The sequence below is a fragment of the Panthera leo genome, chromosome A1 (genome assembly GCF_018350215.1).
Source record: "Panthera leo isolate Ple1 chromosome A1, P.leo_Ple1_pat1.1, whole genome shotgun sequence".
NCBI classification, from domain to species: domain Eukaryota; kingdom Metazoa; phylum Chordata; class Mammalia; order Carnivora; family Felidae; genus Panthera; species Panthera leo.
Window position 1 is genome coordinate 83,329,091 of NC_056679.1, and position 25,697 is coordinate 83,354,787.

General features: G+C 37.6%; 1 protein-coding gene across 1 annotated transcript in view; it reads right to left on the minus strand.

Annotated features, from left to right (window-relative positions):
- Positions 1-9,431, minus strand: part of LOC122215617 (ankyrin repeat domain-containing protein 26-like) — a 78,236-nt gene extending 68,805 nt beyond the window's left edge. The window contains exon 1 of the mRNA XM_042931135.1: positions 9,273-9,431. Coding sequence (XP_042787069.1) covers positions 9,273-9,388 — 116 coding nt within the window. The 5' untranslated portion in view covers positions 9,389-9,431. The remainder of the gene's footprint in view (positions 1-9,272) is intronic.
- Between the last annotated feature and the right edge of the window lie 16,266 nt (positions 9,432-25,697).

Sequence of the window (25,697 nt, forward strand, 5' to 3'; positions counted from 1 at the left end):
TTATCCTTCAGAAATCAAATCGAATAAATACATTTGATATACCGCATTAACAGAATAAAAAAAATCATATCATCATCCCAGCATGGGAGGAAAAAGCATTTGACCAAATTCAACATCTTTTCAGGATAAAAACTCTGAACAAAGTGGGTACTGAATTGTCACATCTGGACATAATGAAGCCCAATATGATAAGCCCATAGCCAACATCATATGCAGTGGTAAAAACTGAAAGCTTTTACTCTAAGTTCAAGAACAAGGCAAAGTTGCCCACTTGACCACTCCTATTCAACAGGATAGAGGAGGTCCTAGCCAAAGCAGTCAGGCAAGAAAAGGAAACAAAAGGCATCCAAATCAGAAAAGAAGAAATAAAACTGTCTTTGTTTGCAGATGACATATTCTTATATATAGAAAATCCTGAAGATACCACCAAAACGCTGTTCCAAGGATGAAGGGTACAAAATCAACATAAAGATGCAGGGGTGCCTGGGTGGCTCAGTCAGTTAAGCTTCTGACTTCGGCTAAGTTCATGATCTCGTGGTTTGTGGTTCAAGCGCCCTATTGGGCTCTGTGCTGACAGTTCAGAGCCTGGAGCCTGCTTTGGATTCTCTCTCTCTCTCTCTCTGTCTCTCTCTCTCTACCCCTCCCCTGTTAACACTCTGTCTCTTTAGCCTCTACTACAAAGCTGTGATCATCAAGACAGTATGGTATTGGCACAAAAACAGACACACAGACCAATGGAATAGAATAGAAACCCCAGAGGTGAACCCACAAATGTATGGCCATCTAACCATTGACAAAGCAGGAAAGAGTATCCCATGGGAAAAAGAAGACAGTCTCTTTCTTCTGGGAGAACTGGACAGCAACATGCAGAAGAACGAAACTAGACGACTTTTCTTACACCATACACACAAATAAACTCAAAATGGATGAAGGACCTGAATGTGAGACAGGAAACCATCAAAACCCTAGAGGAGAAAGCAGGAAAAAACCTCTTTGACCTCCGCTGCAGGAATTTCTTACTTGGCACATCTCCAAAGGCAAGGGAATGGAAAGCAAAAATGAACTATTGGGATCTCGTCAAGATAAAAAGCTTCTGCACTGCAAAGGAATCAATCAACAAAACCGAAAGGCAACGGACAGAATGGGAGAAGATATTTGCAAATGACATATCAGATAAAGGAAGGGCTAATATCCAGAACCTGTAAAGAACTCACTAAACTCCACACCCACAAAACAAATAATCCAGGGAAGAAATGGGCAGAAGACATGAATAGACACTTTTCCAAAGAAGACATCCAGATGGACAACAGACACATGGAAAGATGCTCAACGTCACTCCTCATCAGGGAAATACAAATCAAAACCACACTGAGATACCACCTCACGCTGGTCAGAGTGGCTAAAATGAAAAAATCAGGAGACTACAGATGCTGGCAAGGATGTGGAGAAACAGGAACCCTCTTGCACTGTTGGTGGGAATGCAAACTGATGCAGCCACTCTGGAAAACAGCGTGGAGCTTCCTCAACTAATTAAAAATAGAACAACCCTATGACCCAGCAATAGCACTGCTGGGAATTTACCCAAGGGATACAGGAGTGCTGATGCATAGGGGTGCATGTACCCCAATGTATACAGTAGCACTTTCAACAATCGCCAAATTATGGAAAGAGCCTAAATGACCATCACCTGACTAATGGAGAAAGGAGATATGGTTTATATATACAGTGGAATACTATTTGGCAATGAGAAAGAGTGAAATCTGGCCATTTGCAACAACGTGGATGGAACTGGAGGGTATTATGCAAAGTGAAATAAGTCAGGCAGAGAAAGACAGATACCATATGATTTCACTTATATGTGGATCCTGAGAAACTTGACAGGAGACCATGGGTGGGGGGGGGGGACGGGGGAAAAAAAGTTACAGAGAGGGAGGGAAGCAAACAATAAGAAACTCGTAAACACTGAGCATAACCTAAGGGTTGATAGGAGGTGGGGGAGAGGGGAAAGTGGGTGATGGGTATTGAGAAGTCACCTGTTGGGATGAGCACTGGGTTTTGTATGGAAACCAATTTGACAATAGATTATATTTAGTAAAAAAAAATTACAAAATCAGCATAAAGAGATCAGTTGCATTTCTAAGCAATAACAATGAAATAGCTGAAAAAGAAATATAAGGAAAAAATCCCCTTCCCCAAAGCATCAAAAAGAACAAAATACTTTGGGATAAATTTAATCAAGGACTTTATGAAAGATAGGTACAGTAAAAACTACAAGACATTGGTAAAAGAAACAGCAGAGACACAAACAAATGGGAAGATACCCCGTTGTTTATGGATTCGAAAAAATAGTATCATTAAATATCCACATTACCTGAAACCACCTACAGAGTCAATGCAAACCTTGTCAAAATTCCAATGATGTTTTTCACAGAAATAGGAAAAGCATTCCTCAAATGTGTAAGGAACAAGAAAGACCCCAAATAGCCAAAGCAATCCTAAGAAAGAAGAACAAAGCTGGAAGCATCACACTTGCTGGTGTCACACTATTACAAAGTTATGGTAATAAAAACCGTATGAAGTTGCACAAAAACAAACACAAAGATGAATGAAACAGAATCAAGAACCCAGAAATAAACCCATGCATAAAGTCAACTAAAAACCCATGCATAAAGTCTCTTTGTTAAGAGACCCAAGAATACTCAAAAGAGAAAAGGTAATCTCTTCAATACATGATGGTGAGAAAATTGGATATTAACAAGCAAAAGAATAAAACTGTGCCTCTACCTTACACCACTCACAAAAGTCAACCCAAACGCAAATAAAGACTTCTATATAAAATCTTAAATCATAAAACTCCTAGAAGAAAACATAGGATAAAAGCTCCTTGACATAGATCTTACCAATGATTTAGGATAGGACATCCAAAGTACAAGCAATAAAAGCAAAACCAACCAATGCAATCAACAATGTTTCTGCACAGCAAAAGAAACAAGCAACATGACGGAAAGGCAACCTATGGAAAGGATGAAAACATTCGCAAGCTACAAATATGAAAAACGTCAATATCTAAAATGTGTAAGGAATTCGTACAATTCAACAGCTAAAAATAAATATAATTAAAAACTGGGCAAGGCACCTTAAAAGACGTCTCTCCTCAAAACATATTCAAATGGCCAAGGGTACACAAGAAGGTGCTCGATGCCACTATTCATCAGGAAAATGCAAATCAAAACTGCAGTATATAGATATCACTTTGACCTATTAAAATGGCTATTGTCAAAAAGACAAGAGATATCGTTGGCAAGGATGTACAGGAAAGGAATTCCTTGTACTCCTGTAGGACTGTAAATTGGGACAGCCACTATGTAAAACAGTATGGTGGCTCCTCAACAAACTAAAAATAGAACCTTCATATGAGACAATAATCCCATTTCTGGGTATATATCTTAAAGACATGATATCTTTATCTTGGACAGATATCTGCAGCCCTATGTTTATTGCAGCATTATTTACAATAGTCAAGAAACAACCTAAGCATCCATCGGTGGATCCATGGATTAAAAAATATGGTATACATTTACAATGGAATATTTTCAGCCACAAACAAGAAGGAAATCCTGCCATTTGTGGCAGCATGAGTGAAACTTGAGGGCTTTATGCTTAGTGAAAAGAACTCAGACACAAGAAGACAAACACTGTATGATCTGACTTATATGTGGAATTAAAAAAAAATTGCACGAAAAACAGAACAGACTGGTGGTTGCCAGGGTGAGGAGGCTGTGAGAAATGGGTAGATATTGGTCAAAGGGTACAAACTACCTGTTACAAGATTAATAAATTCTGGGGATTTAATGTGCAGGATGGTGATTACAGTGAACAATACTGTATCCTATCATTTGAAAGTTGCTACAAGACTAGGTCATCACAAACAAGAAATGATATTTATGTGAGATGATGGAAGTATTAACACTATTGTGGTAATCATTTGACAATATAAAAGTGTATCAAATTAATACAGGTACACCTTACAGTTCCACAGATGTGTGTTACTTATATCTCATAAATCTGGAAAAACTTCAAAAATTCAAAAGTACTCATATGTCATTATCTATCGCTCAAAAATAAAAATCATCTGATTAGTTATGCTTTTGTTTAAAAAAAAATGGTTTGCGGTGCCTCGATGGCTCAGTTCGTTAAGTGTATGACTTTGGCTCAGTTTGTGATCTAAGGGTTTGTGGCTTCGAGCCCCACATCGGGCTGTGTGCTGACAGCCCAGAGTCTGGAGCCTGCTTCGGAGTCTTTGTCTCCCCCTCTCTCTGCCCCTCCCCAACTCTCACTTTGTCTCTCTCCAAATGAATAAACCTTAAAAAAATTTAAAAAAATGATTTGTTAACTTTTGTATACTTTTAGCCTAATAACTAATCCTAAAAGAAAAAAATGGGGGATTCACCAAAAAGAAAATTATAATTCTGTTTTGAAGGACTAAATGCATGCAACAGAATATTATTACCATACAGCTACGTACATTTCCAAAAAATAATGAAATTTCCCACAGATTATTTAGGACTTAAACATGAGACCCGAAGAGCACCAAAAACAAAAACAAAACTAACAATTGTGGTTTTTTTTTTTCAAAAAAACCTGTTACACAGATAACTTTTCTCATGGAAATAACATCCAAGAAAAGAAGAATCTTTCTGAAAGCAATTATCAAACAATTCCTCTTGACTCAAACTTCAAAAATGAATCTGTAATTATAGAATTTGAAATAGCTTTCATTTTGAACCCAGACAATAGAAGCACATTTTAAGTAGAAAACATCTGGTGAAAGCCACCTCAAACTTAGAAAAAACAAAACAAAACAAAACAAAACAAAACAAAAAGAAACCCTAACACGTAGCCATGGTAAGAAGAAGCCACCAGAGTCAGTTTTAAATGTGTTAATCAATGCCCACCAGCCCTACTCACCAACCAATCCATTTCAGCTCCTTCCTTCTGAAAGACAGCGAATAATGGACAAAAATCACTCCAATACACATGCTTCAGTGTGCCAACCAATCCACAACAGTCTCACCCAAATAAGCATGGTGCTTCAGATGATGACAAACCATTTAATTTTCTGAAAGTCCCCCAATCCTTAAACTCCACTCTTCCCCAAACCCTGTATAAGAATAGCAGACTGCTCTGTTAGAAAAGACTATACCTAACCAGCATAGCTCGCTCTTATTTGGAAGTGATCAATTCCAACTTCATCTTTTTATTTCAGATATTGAGGGCTCATAATCCTTTGGCAAGAATTTTTAAAGTCCTATAAAAATTTGCCACATATTTTAGTTTCCTTAATAAATATAAAGGAAGTTTGCTATTCCTTTGATACATTTCACCATAATGAAAACTAACATAAATACAACTAAAAGAATAAGTAGCAAGTAAACATAATATTGGGCCCCCAAAATCCAAAAACTGTATATAACTGGCAGGTTTAGTTGTCAGAATGAACCCACGCCAAACTTTGTCAAAGTGGGGACTAGTATTAGGTTAAAAAAATTACACACAAGTTAAACTCCGTTCACTCAATAAACATTATTGAATAAGTACTATATAGACTAGAACATTTTCTAGGCATTGAGGACATGGCAAAGAACAGATAACAATCCTACTCATGAGTGAAGTAAACATACAATAACAATAAGCTACACAGGCAAAATATACAGTATTAGAGGAGAAAAGCTAAAGCAGAGAAATCACATTTTGATGTGTTATAGGGAAAAGGGTAGTTGAAGTACTAGTCAGGATGGCCAAGAAAGGCCTTGCTGAGAAAGTGACTTTTAAGCAAAAACCTGAAAGGAAAAACAAACAACAAAGGAAAAATCAAGCCATGAGGTATCTGAGGGAAAGCATTCCAGACAGAGTCAACAGGAAGTACAGAAGTATGTCCAAAGTACTTAAAGAGTAGTGAGAAATCAGTATGGCTGGACAGAATGAAAGGGGTAGAAAAGAGTTCAAATCAGAGAGAGAGAAGGAGACACCTGATCATATACAGGCCTTGTCGGCATTAGGAAGAGTTTTGGCATGTACTCTGAGTGAAATGGGAGGCAATTAGGCTTGGAGCAGAGGAAGGACACAATCCGACTTATGATTTACTAGATTCAATGTGTTTAGAATTAACAGAAACAGAGGAAAAACAAAAGAAGAAACAAACAAACAAGAAGACCATTTAGTTACCTATTACACCAATATAAACAACAGATGACAGTCTATTGGTCATGGAAGATGTGTTTGGATTCTTGATATATTTGAAGGAAGACATGACAAGACTTGCTGACAGATGAGATGTGATGTGTATGAAAAAGAAAAAGAAAATAGAAGGAAAAAGTGAAAGGAAAAGAAAAAAAGACAGGAGTCAAAGATGACACCAAGTTTTTTAGCAGAGCAACTCATAGAACTGTTATTAACTCAATTAGGAAAGACATGAAAGGCAAATATTAAGAAAGAATATCAGGAGTTCAATTTGGGACATGTTAAGTTTGCAATAGCTATCCAGAAAGAGATATCAAGTAGGCAGTTTGATATGCGGGCCTGGAATTATGGAGAGAGATCCGGGCTGGAGATACAAACTTGAGGATCATTAGAATATACAAGATAGTAAAAGTCAAGAGAAGGAAAATCAAAGGCAAATTCCTGGAAGACATCAATGGGTTAAAAAGTGGGGGACGAGAAGAAACAAGCAAATCAGGCTGAGGTGTACAGACTAGAAAGGCAGCGGGAAAATCAGGTGAGTGAGTGATATCCTACAAGCACCATGGAGACAGAATTTTGGAGGAGAGAGTTTTCCATTGGGTCAAATATTGCTGAAAGGTTAAGTAAAATGAGATGTATGAAATTATGTTTAGATTTATTAAAGTGAAAATCGGTGGTAACCTTGAAAAAACAATTCTGGAGGAGAGGGAAAATTGCTACAATGAATTCAAGAGTGGATGGGAGGGAGGGAAATCAGGATCAAAGAGTGAAGAAGGCTCTTGAAGGATTTCATAGCTAAGTGGAATGGTCATGGTTGATCTAATTTTCTATTATTGCTGTAGTTTTCAATTGTTACATAATGATTAGGTAGTATTTTTGTAATATTTGGAAGTCTTAAAAATTGCATATATGTAACACTAGGTTTTTTTTTTTTTTTGCTTTTTAAAATGCCAGACCAAAGTACTAAATAACTCAAAAAATTATACACTGAGAAGACTCCTTAAAATTTTTCTAGATATATAATATTATATAAGCTGATTACCATTTTTCTCATGCTTAGAAAGACCACAGAAAAACTAAGTTTCAAGGGCAGTATTTCGTGCTTGATAAAAATTATTGAACTCTAAAGGCACCTGGGTGGCCCAGTCTACGAAGCATCCAACTCTTGATTTCGGCTCACGTCATGATCTCTAGGTTCTCTAGCATCGAGCTCTGCACTGACAGCACGGAGCCTCCACAGGATTCTCTCTCTCCCTCTCTCTTTGCTCCTCCTCCACTCATGTGTGCATGCTCTCTCTCTCTCTCTCTCTCTCTCTCTCTCTCTTTCTCAAAATAAACAAACATTTTTAAAAAGTCACCCAACTCTAGGATATTTTACACTATCCAAAGTAATTAGTCATATTAAAATTTTATACACAGAAGTAAAAGGGGTTGGGAATGCAGAAAATAGTCCTACTTTGTAAACTGAATTGTCACAAATTGTATAACATGAAGGCACTGTTGAAAAATTTGGTGTGGTTCATGTTGAAATATATTCTCTAAAAAGGCAGGATAATGGCATGCAAGCAAGGTACCTTTATAAAAACGATTCATTGCATTACCAGCATCTTGGTTTATAGCACAGGGGCCATGAAATGTTTATATAGAATATGAGACATGTTGCCACGTGAATCCTCTTGGCAATATTCAGATTAAGTTGAGGGTCCAACATTGGAGCACTCATGCACTGGGAAACAAAACCAAAAATCTAATAATTAGCAATTTTGTTGGTAGACTGCCAGTGTAGCAGGGAACTTCTGTTTGCAATTCAGTAGATATTAAAAGTATTCTAATAAAATGTGCATAAGACATGACATCAAACCAAACCAAATGCTTTAAATATACTTTGTTAAACCATCAGTACACATAGACCTAAATTCATTTTTTAAAATGGTCACATGCCCCATTACTTTATAGAAGTGAAACTTTACCTCCTTATTAATGAATGGATATTTAGCCTATCTCTGGGGCACCTAGGTGGCTCAGTCTGGTGAGCATCTGACTGTTGATGTTGGTTCAGGTCATGATCTTGTGGTCGTGAGATCGAGCCCTGTGTTGGCCTCTGCACTGTTAACGTGGAGTCTGCTTGGGATTCTCTCTCTCTCCCTCTCTGTCTCTGCTCCCCCTCGATGCTTGGGCTCCCGAGTGTGCACATTCTCTGTCTGTCTCTCAAAATAAGTCAATAAACATTTACACAATCTCCAAATGTTTGATATGGGAATGCTATAATAAATATCCTTCACATATACATGTAACATATTTGTATAAGTAACCTTAATATATCTGTCCTATTTTGTATATGTAATAATATATAATAAATGCCCTTATAGTGGTGTGTGTGTGTGTGTGTGTGTTTGCACGTGCAGGCGCATGTGCTTGCTTATAGAAGTCACATATTTCAGAAGGACCCAGTCCTGCCTATGAAACCATTAGAATAAAGGGATGACCTGCCTGAAATATTTTTCTCACGTTATATTATTTATTTCTGACAGTGACAGAGACAGAACACAAGCAGGGGAGGGGCAGAGAAAGAGGGAGACACAGAATCCGAAGCAGGCTCCAGGCTCTGCTCTGTTAGCACAGAGCGTGATGCAAGGCTCAAGCTCGTGAAGTGCAAGATCATGACCTGAGCCAAAGTTGGATGCTTATCTATCAGTGCCACCCAGGTGCCCCGACATATTTGAAGTTTTGAAATACACTGCTAAATCACCTTTCAGAAAGGAGTTACCAATTTCATCCAGCCACAGGGTCTAAGAATGTCATTTTCCTCACATTTCCTAACTTTGGTTATTTTTTTAAATAAAATATTTATCACTATGACTGCAAAAAACGGTATCTCATTGGTATTTACATTTTTCTCATTAGCACGTAGGATGAAATATCTCCACGAAAAATACAAAATTTTTTCATCATGAACATTAGCTCAAACTAGAAAAGTTTGTTGCATAGGAAAATAACAATTACCTACTATTTAAATATTGCTATAGGCTTACCTATCAGAATCTTTATTTTCTGTAATAGGCAATTGATGGTTATCAGTTTTTCCATTCTGTCTTTGTGGAATTAATCCAGCAGCCGCAGCATCATGTATGTTTTCTGATACTTCCATGTCACTTCCTCTGTGCTTCTTTTTTTCCTCAACCTTTAATGGAACTTGATACTAAAGGTAATTGTTACTTTAGTCAATAAAAAGAAATTTTTTTCATTAACTTTATCAGTTGACACTTAGTTTGTCATAAATTCAATGGAGGAAAATATTTTGTGTTTACTTTATCATTACAAGTAATTGTAATTTTTATAAACTCGGCTTCATTTCTGATGGAATTTAAAAAAAGCAGAAGTTACCAAAATTTCTAAAAGGGATTTCTTAATTTTGTACTCTTATTCATATCCACACGTTGCTACTGAGAATTCCCCACCCACCCCCACTCCATCTGACCAAGAGATACAAAGAAATAAAAAGACAAGAGACAAAATTTGTCCTTTTCTATCCTTACCACCTGGGTTTAACACAACAGCCAGATTTAAAACATGTGACATGGAGGTGCTCCTGTAACAAAACCAGGAAGCTTTCCTCTTTCTGCACGGAGCTATTCTTTCCCTGACTGCCTTTTACAATTCTTTTCTTTTGGATCCTAAGGTTCTCAAAATAAGTCACAGTGTCCCCTAAAATTTATGAACCAAAGTCTGCCACAACCCAAAAGGAACAAAGTGAAATGGACGTTAGGGTGGAATTCTGGGAAATTAGTAATGCTCTCCAAATCTCACATTCAATAACCATAAAACTTTATAGGGAGAGGGTATAAAAGTAATGATCACCTTTAATCCCATTTGCTACTGATAATGCGAGTAAAACTCAAAAAAGTTAAACGATTTGTCCCAAGTTCCTAAAGTGTCATTAGCTAGCATTTTATGGCACCAAAAGAGACGATACAATTCTTGAATGCTGAATCAGAGAAATGACCACAAATTCATTAAATTAGTCAGATGCATGAAAAGTGTGACTTTGGCACAGTAAATTAATACCTTGATAGGGGACGAGGAGATTAGCTACTTATTTTTTTAAAGGAGGGTACCTCTAGATTTTGTCTATTTCTAAAGTCCACACATCTCAAAACTCAGTTTTCTCCCTTGGAGTTAAATACTGAAGGTTTGCTGAAGGTTTATGCTACCTACATGGTAAAAATCATACAGGCCAAAAGGTATCACACTCTATTGAACATAAAGTGAAGGTTTGACTCAACAGAAACATCTGAGAATAAGATTAAAAAATGTGAAAAAAAGGGGTGATAACACAAATAGCTGTTATTAAGCATACCTCAAAGGGGTCATGTTTAAATTCTAAGTTCCAAGATTATGAGTAAAGCAGACAAGACTGCCTATATTTGTGGGCAATAAGCTTAGGAATTCCCTGAGCCTGCACTGATGGGTTAACCAGGCATAGAAAATTACAAAGCCATAGGATGCTCACACCCAAGTTTGGGTAAACAATATTAGGTATCTAGGTATAGAGAGGGTGGGGCAAAAGCTCCAAGACCAAGGTGTGAGAGGTAAACAAGATTAGATATTCAGGAGGACACACTCCCCAATTTAGTACTATAGCAGAAAGCTGCTTTCACAGGAAGGAAGGACCAAATGAGGTAAACAGGTAAATAGGGCTATAGGCTGTAGGCTGCAGGGTGAAGATGCCCAGAGAGGAGCTAATTAGCAAAAGAGAGGTGCCTTGTGGATCCTGAGGTAGCATCTGTCTTCTCCCCTAGACTAGCTAAGATAAACAGAGAAGCTGCTTCAGGTCAGCTGTTAACAACCATCTGCCAGGCACCAGGATTTTGTTTTATATTGACCCTAACACCTAACACCCTATATCTTGAAACCCCCTTTCCCTCATGCCCATGAGTTCATGTTCACAGATTGATTGTCTCTTTGTGCACATCCATCACCATGTTCGGAAGCCTTCTGATCCTAATAAAAACAGAGCAAGGACCCTTAATCCAGGCTTGTGTATTCTCCGGGACATTAGCTGTCTCTCCCATTGTAATCCTGTATCCCGCTGCTGTCTTGCTAGACAAGCAAGAACCCTAGACCCAGAGTCTACAGACAGATACTCAAGCAATAAATAGATTGCTTTAGCTGGGAATATGTGTTTATATTCCTTCTCTTAGTTACTGCTTCTTTCTCATTTTATTGTTTATGGAAATGCAATTTATATTTAAGCCAATATATTAAAAAAAAAACCTTGAGATTATTATGTTTTTTAAGCAGTTTCTTTATGGTTATTCTGGTTCGTGAGGTCACATGGTACTTATATAGCTAAGTTAGTTTCCCAGTTCATATACTACTTGGAAGCCTGACACAGAAACTTTCAGGAAAACAAATCATAAGAATGTTTTCCTGAACTCCTATTAGTTAGATAGCAGAAATAATCTATTTCCAGACACAATTACTTATTTAGACAATTCCGTTGTATGCACACTCTTGTTATCTTGAGTGGAAAATCAGAATGGATCAGATAATTGCTAAAGAGAAAAAACAAGTGTAACAGCAAGGCAGACCTCCTTCTCTTTTGGAGGTTGAACTTTCTCTCTTTCCAAAGACAGGAACTCTACTTGTGACATGCCTATCTCATTCTTAAACCTTTGCATATCTTGATGTAATTCTTCACTTAGATATACTTCAGATGCTGTAAAACTAGATGCTGAAGAAGAACTCACAATTTCTAATTCAGAATCAGTACTTTTATAGTTAGGAGTACTGCCTTTCTCTGCATATAATGGCTTCTGGAAAAAAAGTCTTGTACTGGTTGTCTTTTCTCGTGTTTGTGACATCAGAAATATCATGCCTTATTGTTTGAACCATGTGCTTCATCACATCGCAGCAGGCAAGCCACAAATGAAAAAGGCTCTCTGAATCACTAGACTGAGGTCTAATTTACAATCGGTGGTATTTTGGTCCATATTTTTTGCCATTTGCATGTCAAACTCTCTTGGCCTTCTTTCACTTTAAATGTAACTAGTGGGTTCCTTGCTTTTTTATTTTCTATATCATTTTAAAAATCCTCATTGTTGTTAAAAAGATGCTCAATGTCTGGTTTGTTATCATTTTCATAGTCTGATTTACTTTCTTTCTTTCTTTAATATGAAATTTATTGTCAAATTGGTTTCCATACAACACCCAGTGTTCATCCCAACAGGTGCCCTCCTCAATGCCCATCACTCAGCCTCCCCTCCCTCCCATCCCCCATCAATCCTCAAATTATTCTCAGTTTGTAAGAGTCTCTTATGTTTTGGCTCTCTCCCTCTCTAAGGTTTTTTTTTTTTTTTTTCACTTCCCCTCCCCCATGGTCTTTTGTTAAGTTTCTCAGGATCCACAAAAGAGTGAAAACATATGGTATCTGTCTTTCCCTGTATGACTTATTTCACTTAGCATCACACTCTCCAGTTCCATCCACGTTGCTACAAAAGGCCATATTTCATTCTTTCTCATGGCCAAGTAGTATTCCATTGTGTATATAAAACACAATTTCTTTATCCATTCGTTGGGTGATAGACATTTAGACTCTTTCCATAAATTTGGTGATTGTTGAAAGTACTGCTATAAACATTGGGGTACAAGTGCCCCTACGCATCAGCACTCCAGTATCCCTTGGGTAAATTCCTAGCAGTGCTACTGCTGGGTCATAGGGTAGATCTATCTTTCATTTTTTGAGGAACCTCCACACTGTTTTCCAGAGTGGCTGCACCAGTTTGCATTCCCACCAACAGTGCAAGAGGGTTCTTGTTTCTCCACATCCTCCCCAGCATCCATAGTCTCCTGATTTGGTCATTTAGCCATTCTCACTGGTGTGAGATGATATCTCAGTGTGGTTTTGATTTATATGTCCCGGATGATTTGCTTTCATTTAAAGAAAGCTTAGAAGATGACTGGCAAGCATATTCTGGGGACCCAGAGTAAGAATGAGAGAGAATGACATTTTCAAGACTAGGCTCTTTTTGTTCAGGAAATGCCTGAAATACTACCGAGACAGACACTCCAAATGCATCTTCTTCCTCACAATCAAGTACAGTATTTGTCCAATTCGAAGGTATTTCCTTTCAGTTGGTTCCTCCTGAGAGTGACCCCATGGTGGTTCTTCTTCAAGATGAGTAGGAATGCTGTATTGTTAACAAATTTCACCAAACTTCAGCTTTCACTCACTGGTGATGAGTTTTAAGCTATTTTTCCAGTCTAATATGCCTTATTTGATACACATTTCCTCCAAAGTTTTGCATAGAAGCATGTCTTACATATAGACATATATCATACTCCTATCACATTCCTTATTCATTGCTGGTCCTTGAGTCATTCTCTGCAGTTGCAAAAACGGATGGTTAATTTCCTTGTTTTGATTTTCACATGTCTTTTCGGGCAGGATACATGTTTGTAAAAACACCTTATCCTTAAGTAATCAAGTATGGACAAACAAAAATGAGAAAATAATTACAAATTTACTGTTAACTTTCTTCATCTATGTTTAGCTGTTCCCAAGTCACTGGATTGTAACTTCCTGTAAGAAGTGAAAACTAACTTGCCTTAGCCTAAGACAGAGGAAAATATGAACTCATAAACTTAAGCTTGTCAGTTTTTGGAACTAAACAATTCATTACATGTTAAATCGACCAAAAAATAAGTTAGATGATTTTTAATGTTACAAACCTTAAAAACTATTTAGCTTACGATCCCTTATAACGAGCACTACAGTGCATTTGAGTACTTTTTAAAGATTAATAACTAAACAATTGGAAAACTTTAAATTATTAGCAGCCAAATCAATCAATATCAAAGAGAAAGAAATATGCTGGCAGTGTGAATCAGCTTAAGATTCTCTCTCTCACCCTGCCCTCACCTACCCACCTGCTCTGTCCTCACTCCCTCTCTCAAAAGAAAGAATTAAAAGAAAAAGAAACCATAATTAACAGAAAATACATTTACACGATGGTACTCTATTTATTGAAAAATATCTGTGTGTAAGTGGACTCCCACAGTCCAAATCCACCTGGTTCAAGGGTCAACTGTATACCTATATGATGTCTCCACTAAGAGATTACCGGAAGTTAACATAGAGCCAAATTAGAAAATCAAAAACCCATTCCTACTTTCCCATTCTTTTCTGAACGCTACGGCCATTTTATTGGCCTTCAGACATCTTCACATTTAAAACAAATATTCTTGGGGGGCCTGGGTGATTTAGTTGATTAGGCGCCCAACTTTGGCTCAGCTCATGTTCTCACATTTCATGAGTTCAAGCCCTGCATTGGGCTCCTTGCTCTCAGTGCAGAGCCTGCTTCGGATCCTCTGTGCCCCCACCCCCCTCTGAACAATAAACAAACATTCACCAAAAAAAAACTCTGCTCAATATTTAGTAAGTCACTAAAAGCCACTGTGATCATATTGTCTTCTATTTCTATAGCACCCTTTACAGGTTACAAAACGTTGCCACATTTGTTCATTACGCATAACCAAGAGGTGGGTATTGGTGCCATTTTTAGGAACGATGTCTTTGACCTTCAAACAAGTTTTTCCAAGATCCCACAGCTAGGAAGTGATGGAACCAAGATGCTAGCATGTCTTTGACTATAAATACAGTGCTTGTAGCATTATGCATCAGCTGCCTGGGCCTAAGAGATCAGGACTTTTTTTACCTCCTTCCCGAGTTGTCACCTTAGAATAGGTCATCATTACTTTACTTATATTACTACAAGTATGACTGCGATGTTATTTTAATCATTCAAAGGTCAAAGTCGAAGCATCTCTTGGATGTTTTAGCATCACTCCATGCTTATACTTAAAAATAAGAAGAAGACAGTACCTCAGGAAGAGAAGGTGATTCTACATCTTCCTCTTCTAATTCTAATGCTGACATGATATCTACAGAACAGGGTCACAGATAAATTAATGAAAACATGTTACTATGAATTTTAAACACATACACAAGTCTATCTCCATTCATGAATATTTCAATAAAATAAAAGAAATAGCAGAAAAGATGTTCAGGGGGTTCAAGATTTTCCATAAGTAAAAAGGGGTAGTACTTGGGATACTTCTAAAGAAAGATAGCAACAGAAAAATATCTTCATGATAAAAAGATAATATATTTGAATCTACATACTTCCAGATTTTTTTAATACTATCATTTAGTCATAGGAAAACAACTCACAGAGATTCACTAGCTTACCACTTCTGTAATTTTAATGCACTCCACCAGCAGAAGTCAAACTGTCATTAACTGTTTGCTCGGGTGGCACATTTTCAATAATACCAACACCATCTTCCTTTGCTTCCATTGCTGACTTTGCTGTTCCTTCCTAGAAAAACAGCACAAAACAAAAAACCAACTTCAGAAAAATATCACATTAATTCATTTGGTCACGCACTCACCCACTCAGAAAGACAAGCACATACTGTATCTGTCAAGTCACAGCCACGATTCGGGAAAGAGCTGGAAATATAAGTAAAAGACAGAGTCTGTTCTATATGCTAGTAGCAGTAGACATGCATGAAAACAGGTAAGGGCATAAAAAATAGCATCCACTAGTTCTGCAAGGGAAGTGAATAACGTACAGTGAACGCACAAAGGAGAAAACACTTACATTTGGGAAGCTGAGCAAACGTTGGGAAGATAGGGCTGTATCTTAAAAGACAGACAAAGTGCACAGGGAGGGTGTGAAGGGCATTATATAATGGCTAAAGGATCAAGTATGAAATAATATTGTAAGTGACAAGACCTATGCAAGGACCTTTGCAATATGGCAAAACTGGAACAGAGTTATTGGGAATGGGATAGATAGAGAGATTTACTGGAACATCAGGACGAAACCAAAAAAAAAAAGAAAAATAGAGCAGTGTTATGCTAGAACCTGAATTTACACCTTCAGTTAATGGGGATCCATTGAATAAGCATGAATAAGCAGAGGAGTGACATCATCACAAGTATATTTTAGAAAGGTCACTCTGGCAGCAATGTAGGATGAACGTAAAGGAAGCAAAACCAGAAGAGTACTGCAAAATTATAGGTGAGCGAGTGAATTACAGGAATAACATATGAAAAATGGTAAGCAGGTACAAAATATTGAATGTGGTGAGTGACTGGATGCGGTGATTTCAGGGAAGTTCGGAGTCCAGGACGTTTCCTGTTCCAGGGCTGCTATTTATTAGGCTAGGGAACACGAATGACAGAGCAGATTACAAAGAGTCAGGGAAGAGGAAAGGGAAAGGGTCAGAAACAATGTCTTTAAACTAAGGCATATTAAATTGAAAGTACCCAGGGGACTACCAAAGAAAATGTTAGAGCCGCCTAAATGCTTCTTTCAGTTAGCACCTGACTCTTGATTTTGGAACAGGTCATGATCTCGCAGTTCATGGGTTCAAACCCCTCATCTGGTTCTGCGCTGACAGTGCAGGGTCTGCTTGGGAATTTCTCTCTCTCCCTCTGTCTCTGTGCCCCTCTCCACTTGTGCTCTCTTTGTCTCTCTCTCCAATTAATAAATGAATAAACTTTAAAAAAGAAAAAGACAGAAAATTCAGATCAATACACTTCATGTAAGAAAAGACCATCATAAATATCTATAAAACATATTAAACTGATATAATAATGCAAACCTACAGAGAAGTGTGAAATTGTGAAAAGGAAAGTAAAAGGAGGCGGGAGGAGTAAAGATGGCAGAGGAGAGGGATCAGAATTTCCCTTGACCCTCAAACACAGAAGTATTGAGGTCACAACACTTGGAATACCAGGAATACAGGCTGTAGAGGGACAGAAAAATCTCCACAGGTGCAAAGACACAGCTTGGCGGGACAGAGGTGTGTATGCAGATTGGGAGAAGTAAAATGGTCCCCACAGGCATGGAGTGGGGGAATCCCTTTGGTGGAGAAATGAAAGGAAGATAGAGAGAGAGGCTGTGGGAAGTGCATTTGGATATGAGAAAACCTGTCCAGACCACACACCAAGGAGAGGACCAGAGAGCCAATTCTACTTTGCAAAACAGCCTTAGAAGCTAAAAAACAGAATTTTCAAGGTTTCCAGACTTTCTCTAGAAAAGAGCTGCCACCTCCCATGCCTGGTGGGGAGGGAGCCGCCCCTAGGCTCTCAGGTCAACACTGGGAGAGAACACCTAGAGTATGTTGGAAAGGGGAGATATTGCCCGGCCCAAGGGAAAAAGATCCTGCAGGCACGAGCCAGAGGCCCTTTGTCAACTGGGCAGAGTGGTGCTACTCCAAAACCATGTCTGAGAAAAGTGGGAACCTATAGGGTTTTGAATCCCAGCTCAGTGCTCTGGGAGCACGGGAGACTGTGCAGCAAGGCAAGCCGGCCACCCAGGATATTCTGTGAGGACGGTGTAAACAGTGAGTTTTGAGACACCTCGTGTGGGCAGGAGAGATTGGGGTGTTGCCATTTCTCTCCCCATGACCAACATCGTGGGGCTTCAGGGAATGGACAGTGAGCCTCAGTGGAGGCAGGCCCATTACACCGAACCCTGGCTCTCTGTGCCTCGTAACTGCTTCTCTATGGGAGTGAGACTGACACTGATGGGACCAGACAGCCCCTCCCCTAGACCAGCACAACCACCTGTCCCACGCACCAGTAGACAACTCTCCTCTGCTTTTCTATCTTTGTTTGTTTTCATTTGAATTATTATTATTTTTATCGTTTCTTCTCTTTTTTAATGTTTATTTCTTCGTTTTGAGAAAGTGAGTGATCAAGCAGGAGAGGTGCAGAGAGAGGGAGAGAGAAAGAATCCGAGCAAGATCCACACTCTCACTGCAGAGCCTGATGGGGGTTACAAACCCACTTACAGCGAAACATGACCTGAGCCAAATTCAAGAGTTGGACGCTTCACCAACTGAGCCACCCAGGCGCCCATCTTTTCTTTCCTTTGCTTTCTCTTTCTTCTATTTTCCCTTTTTTCTCTTTCTACTCTCCTCTTTCCTCTTCTCCCTTTGGAATCAGCCTAGTAGTCTCGGTTGGACTGTGAATCAAAGCTATTTATATATATTTATATTTTCACTTTGTTCTTCTGGTATGGTTGTTTGTTTGTTTGTTGGATCGGGCATTTTCTCTATACTTTTCCAGATGTCCTTCTTCATTTTCTTCCCTCTCTTTCTGGATTAATCCCTATAGCTCCTTTGAGTCACTGCCTGGTCTTTTTTTGAACTCCAGTCATTTCTCTCTTTGTTTGGGCTAAGGATTCTTCACCACCCTCTTCTCCTTTTTTCCAAGATTACTTCAACAAACAAATCAAAGCACACCTGGTGGAAGACCCAAAGGACCACTCCAAGTAGCCAGAAAAGCAGCCAAAGATGCACCAAAGGAGTGCACACAACACATTCCAAAACCATTTGTTCAACTGCCAGGCCCTGGACAATGTTGGAGCTCTTTTTAATATAGTAGTACTCGCAGGTGTGGCACACAGAACAAGCTATTAAAACACATAAAGGGTAGGGGTGCCTGGGTGGCTCAGTCAGTTAAGTGGCCGACTTCAGCTCAGGTCATGATCTCACGGTCCGTGAGTTCAAGCCCTGCGTCGGGCTCTGTGCTGACCACTCAGAGCCTGGAGCCTGTTTCAGATTCTGTGTCTCCCTCTCTCTCTGCCCCTCCCCTGTTCATGCTCTGTCTCTCTCTGTCTCAAAAATAAATAAACTTTAAAAAAATTAAAAAAAAAGAAAATATTATAAACACACACACACACACACACACACACACACACACACACATAAAGGGCAGGAATCTAGCCAAAGCGACGAATGGAAGAATTCTCCTCAAAAAGAATTCCGGGAAGAAAGGACAGCCAGAGAAGTGCTCAAAAGAGACAGAAAAATATATCTGAGCACGTTTTTGGAATAACACTCATAAGACGCATAGTTGCGCTTGAAATCAAGCATAGAAGACAGAAGACAATCTACTGCTTCGGAGATCAAGGACCTAAGGAATCGTCAAGATGAATGCTGAAAATGAAATGGTGTAAACGAGATACAAAATAAACTAGATGCAGTGACAGCAAGGATGGGAGAAGCAGCAGACAGAATCAGTGAAACGGAAGATACAATTGTGGACAAAGATGAAGCAGAGAAAGGAAAGAAAGAAATTACTAGACCACGAGGCAGGTATTAGAGACCTAAGTGATTCGGTGAGATGAAATATTAGCCACATCCTAGGAGTCCCAGAAGAAGAAGAGTGAGGGAAAGGGGCAGAAGGTTTATTTGAACAACTTATAGCTGAGAGATGCTCTCATCTGGGGAAGGCAACAGGCATCCAAGTCCTGGCAGCACACAGAATTCCCTTCCAAGTCACCAAAACCAGGTCAACACAGTGACATGTCATAGCAAAACCAGAAAAATAAAAAGATAAAGAGAGAATTCTGAAAGCATCTAGGGACAAACGGGTCTTAATCAACAAGGGAAGACACATAAGGGTAGCAGCAGACCTGTCCAAAGAAACTTGGCAGGGCAGAAAGGAAGGGTAGGAAATGGTCAATGTGCTGAATGGGAACATATGCAGCAAAGAATCCTTTCCCCAGCAAGGCTACCATTTAGAATAGAAAGAGAGAGAAAGGCTTTCCAAGACAAACAAAACCTAATGGAGCTCATGACCAGTAAAGCAGCCCTGCAGAAGATCCTATGGGGTGACTCTGTGAGTGGAAAGCAGCAGACACTACAAAGGACCAGAGGCCTCACCAAAAGCATGAAACCTTCAGATAACACAATGACACTAAATCCATATCTTTAACTAATCACTCTGAGTGTGAATGGACTCAATGCCCCAATCAAAAGACACAGGGAATCACAATGGATAAAACACAAAAACAAAACCAAAGAACAAGGTCCATCTATATGTCATCAACAAGACACTGATTTTAGACCCCAGGACACTTCCAGATTCAAAGGGAAGGTATGGGGAACCACCTACCATGCTACTAGAAGTCAAAAGAAAGCTGGAGTTGCCACACTTCCACCAGAAAGACTAGATTTTAAACCAAAGGCTGTAGTAACAGATTCAGAAGGGCATTGGATCATAATTAAGGGGTCTATCCATCAAGAGGAGCTAACAATTGCAAATGTTTATGCCCCCAAAGTGAAATGCCCACACATATGAATCGATTAATCACAAACATGATTAAATGTATACACTAAAATACCATGATTGGAGACGAATTTAAGACTCCACTCATGGCAATAGGTGGATCGTCAAGGCAGAAAATCAGTAAGGACACACACATCCAATGTGTCATTGGACCAGATGTATTCAGATATACATAGATATATATTGGCCTAATATATACATTTATATACATGAGTATCAACACCGATATCTTGAGATCTTTTCATCCAACTGCAGTAGAATGCACATACTTCTTAAGTGCACATAGAACATTCTCCAATATAAGTGACATCCTGGGTCACGAAACAGCCCTCCACAGATATAAAAGGACTGAGATCATACCTTGCATATTTTCAGATCACAACAACTAGCACTTGCTCATTCTTTCTCTCTCTCCCTCCCTTTCCAAGAGAAATACAAACATTACAAAAACATTTAGCTCAGCTCCTTCCAAGAAAGAGAAAAAAAGAATAATAAACCTTGTGGGGCGATGAGTCATGGATGGAAACCACACACAGTAGAATTCCATAACCAATATGTTGACAATGGAGTTGACAGAAATGATGTACTAAAAGGACAGACACTAAAGAAATAGTTTCTGCAAGGACAAATTAGGGTAGGGGTAAACCATTAAAAACGAGCATGGTGCGGGGAACACGTATGTGGCACAGTCAGTTCAGCGTCCACCTTCAGCCTCATGAGCATGATCTCACGATTTGTGGGTTTCAGCCCCACATTGAGCTCTGTGTTGACAGCTCGGAGCCTGCAGCATGCTTTGGATTCTGTGTCTCCCTCTGTCTCTGCCCCTACCCCAATTGCACTCTGTCTCTCTCTCGTCTCAAAAATAAATAAACCTTAAAAACATAAAAAAAAAATACGTTAAACAGCATGGGGGGAGAAGAGGAAAAAAGGAAAAAAAATAACACATGACCAACTAATCAAGCATGAGCTTAAGACAAAAAAGAAAAGGAAAAATGTGAGCAAAGGAAGGTAAGTGGAAACAACATACATTTATCAACAGGTACATAAGTAGGATTGGGAATACACTATGAACAATAGTCTCTTTTAAACCTTTTAAAGGTATATGTGTATATATATGTGTGTGTATATTTATGTGTGTATATGTGTACACACATATATATATGTGTGTATATATATATATATATATATATATATATATCAGTAAACTTGGAAGATATATGGTTAATGAACAGAAATAAGTTAGGTTCTAGACACTAATAAAGAAGTAGCAAAAAGAGAATTTAAGAAAACAGTTTAATGTACAACTGCACCAAGAATATAATATCTAGGAAAAAACTGAACCAAGGAGGTGAAAGAAGTATATTCTCAAAACTATAAAATATTGATGAAAGAAATTAAAGATAACACAAACAAGTGGAATAATATTCCATCCTAACGGATTAGAAAATTGTGTATTGTTAAAATGCCCATGTTATTCAATGCAATCTATAGATTCAATGTAATTCTTATAAAAGCACCGATAACATTTCACAGTACCATAAGAAATAATTTCAAAATTTGTATGGAACCACTCATACAAAGAGTGGTTTGAATATACAAAGAAATCTTGAGAAAGAAGAATAAGTGTGAGGTATTATAATCTCAGATTTCATGATATACCACAAAGTTATAATAATCAAAACAGTAAATTCCTGACACAAAAATGGACATATAGATTAATTGAGCAGAAAAGGACAGTCCAGAAATAAGCCCATGAAAATATGTTCAATTAATATATGAAAAAGTAAGCAAGAATATACAATGGGGTAAAGAAAATATCTTCAAGGGGCCCCTTGGTGGCTCAGTAGGTTGAGTGCCCGACTTTGGCTCAGGTCATGATCTCCTGGTTTGTGAGTTTGAACCCTGCATCAGGCTCTGTGCTGACCACTCAGAGACTGCTTTGGATTCTGTGTCTTCCTCTCTCTCTTCCCTCCCTCTGCTCATGCTGTCTCTATCACTCATAAATAAATAAATGTTAAAAAATAAAAGTAATAAAAATATGACAGTTTCTTCAATAAATGGTTGTAGAAATACTGGACAGCTACATGAAAAATAATGTAACTTGACCATTTTCTTATATTGTACACAAATTTTTTAAATTTTTTAATGTTTTTATTTATTTTTGAGACAGAGAAAGACAGAGCATGAACAGGGGAGGGGCATAGAGAGAGGGAGACACAGAATCCAAAGCAGACTTCAGGCTCTGAGCTGTCAGCACAGAGCCCGATGCAGGGCCCAAACCCACTGTGAGATCATGACTGTGAGGTCATGACCTGAGCTGAAGTCAGATGCACAACTGACTGAGCCACCCAGGTGCCCCAAAACTTAACTAAAAATGGCTCAAATGCACAAACTTTAGACCTGAATTCATAATATTATTCTAAGAAAATATAGGCAGTAATCTCTAACATCTTAAATTTCTAAGATCATCTCTAAGATCTTAAATTTCTTTAAGATCTCTAACATCAACCTTCACAACATTTTTCTAGGATGTCTTTTCAGGCAAGGGAAACAGAAACAAAAATAAAATATTGGGACTACACTGAAATAAAAAGCTTTTGCACATCAAAGAAACCATCAATGAAACTAAAAGTCAACCTACAGAATGGGAGAAGATATTTACAAATAATATATACAGTAAGAGGTTAGTATATAAAATTTGTAAGAAGCTATAAAACTCAACACTAAAAGAAAGAATCTAATTACAATTAAGCTGAGAACCTGAATAGCCATTTTTTTCCAAAGAAATATACAGATGGCTAACACATGAAAAACTTCTCAACATCACTAATCATCAATGACATGCAAATAAAAATCGTAATGAGATACTACCTTAAACCTGTCAGAATGGCAATAATCGAGAAGACAGGAGATAACCAGTGTTGGTGAGAATTAGAAGAAATAGGGATTTTGTTCACTTCTCGTGGGTAGGTAAGCTGGTACAGCTACTGTGGAAAAGTATGGAAGTTTCTCAAAACGTTAAGAATAGAGATAACATGTGATACAGTAATTCCACTACTGTGTATTCACCCAATGTAAACAAAACTGCTAATTCAAAAAACTATGTACACCCCTTGTCCTATGTTTGTTACAGCATTATTTATAATACCAAGATTTGAAGCAATGTAAGTGTCCATCAATAAATAAATGGATAAAGAAGATATGGTATATAGATACAATGAGACATTACTTAGCCATAAAAAGGATGATATTTTGTCATTTGAAACAATATTAATAGACCTAGAGGATATTATGCTAAGCGAAATATATCAGACAGTAAAAGAAAAAAATACCATATAGTTTCACTTACATGTGAAATCTAGAAACAAAACAAAGAAAAAAAAACAGAAAGAGACCCACAAATACGGAAAAAATCCTGGTTGTTGCTAGAAAGAAGGTGAGTGGAGGATGGGTAAAAAGGAATGAAGGGGAGTGGGAGGAAGTGGCTTTCAATTATGGAGTAAATAAGTCACAGTGATGAAAGGTATAGCATAGAGAATAGAGTCAGTGGTATTGTAATAGAATTGCATGTTGACAAATGGTAGTTACACGTGTCGTGAGTTAACATAACATAGATTTTCCAAATCACTATGTTGTACACTTGAAACTAATGTAACATAGTGTGTCAAGTACACTTCAGTAATAATATAGTAAAAATGGTAAAAAGAAAAAGAAATCACATTCCATGTCCCCAAAATGCAAGATTCAGGTGATAAACATTTTCTTGTAAATATTTTCAAAATCTGCATAAAATTATAATAGAAAATATTTACACATTAAATTAATAGGACTTAGATGTTTTTCTAACCCTTATAAATTGCCATAAGAGTTCAGGACTTTTCATTTTAAAAGAGAAGGAGAAATGTCGTCCTGAGAGTCTTCTTAGTTGGAATGCATGGAGACATTCTCTTCAAGATGGAATACTATTAGCAAGGAACTCAGAATACTATTAGAAGTTGTTAAATCTCCAGTAGAAATATTATGTATTATATATAAAAAAAGTGTCAGATAACAATAAAGGACTTCTTGAAATTAAAAATATAATAATTAATACAATAGATTTATTAAAATTTTCAAAAGATAAGTTGGAGAAAATTGACCAGAAAGAAAACAAAAACAGAAACAAAATATAATAGTTTGAAATTAAAATAAAATATAAGATAATTAAGAATTAATAGAATTCAACTTATGCATATGGATTTTCCTAAAAATGCATATGACATAATAACTGAGGAGTGAATATCATAAACAAAATTCACAGAATTGTTATATATGAGGTATAATACTTAAATACAATGCAAAGAACACAGAAGAATAAAGGATAAATGATGCATTAAAGGATTTCTTGGAAAATTCCATCTTCTAGTGGACAATTTCTTGATAATTCTTAATATCATCCAAAAAGTTATAATCTTAAATTTCTTTAGAGAATTACAGTGATTAAGTAGAAGACATGTATTTAGCAATAATCAATAAAATTGTATAAAGTTTTCAATAATGTTATATTTCTATATAAAACCATTAATTTATAGAAGATGAAACAATACCATCAACTCATGTTACCAAACATAAAGTGGTATGTAACTGTGATGAGAGCATAAGAGGACAGAAAGAATGAGTGATGACGTAGAAAGGGAGCAGAGTCTCATTCACAGTGGCCCAATTTACAAATTATGGTTTAAGATTAATAAACTATAAGTGATATAACTTAAGGAAATATTGCATCTGAGCAACCTCAGCCATTGAATATATGTTCTTTTTTTAACATTTAATTATTTTTGAGAAAGAGAGAGTGAAAGTGAAAGGAGGAGGGACAGAAAGAGAGAGACAGAGGACCTGAAGCAGGCTCCATGCTGTAGGCACAGAGTCCAATCTGGGGCTCAAATTCACAAACCATGAGATCATGACCTGAGCAGAAATCAAGGTGTGGCTGCTTAACCAATTGAGCCACTCAGATGTCCAAATACCTGTTTCAAGGTCTAAAGTAATAATATGTTTTCATTTACAAAATTAGTTAGATATTTCCCCTTTCATTTTGATTTAGTCCAATTAAATAAGTCAGCGATCTATTTACAGACCATTTACATATTTTCACCACCTTGATTTTTTTTTTATGCTACAAATATACACAGGTGAACAATCAAGTTTTTATTGAGTTGGAGAAACAAGTCTTGTCTGTGAATAAGGTCTATACATGAAGGAAAATACAGAGCTATCAACTTTTGTTGGCTATATTCACTGGCTTTAATCTGACTTCTGTCAAGAT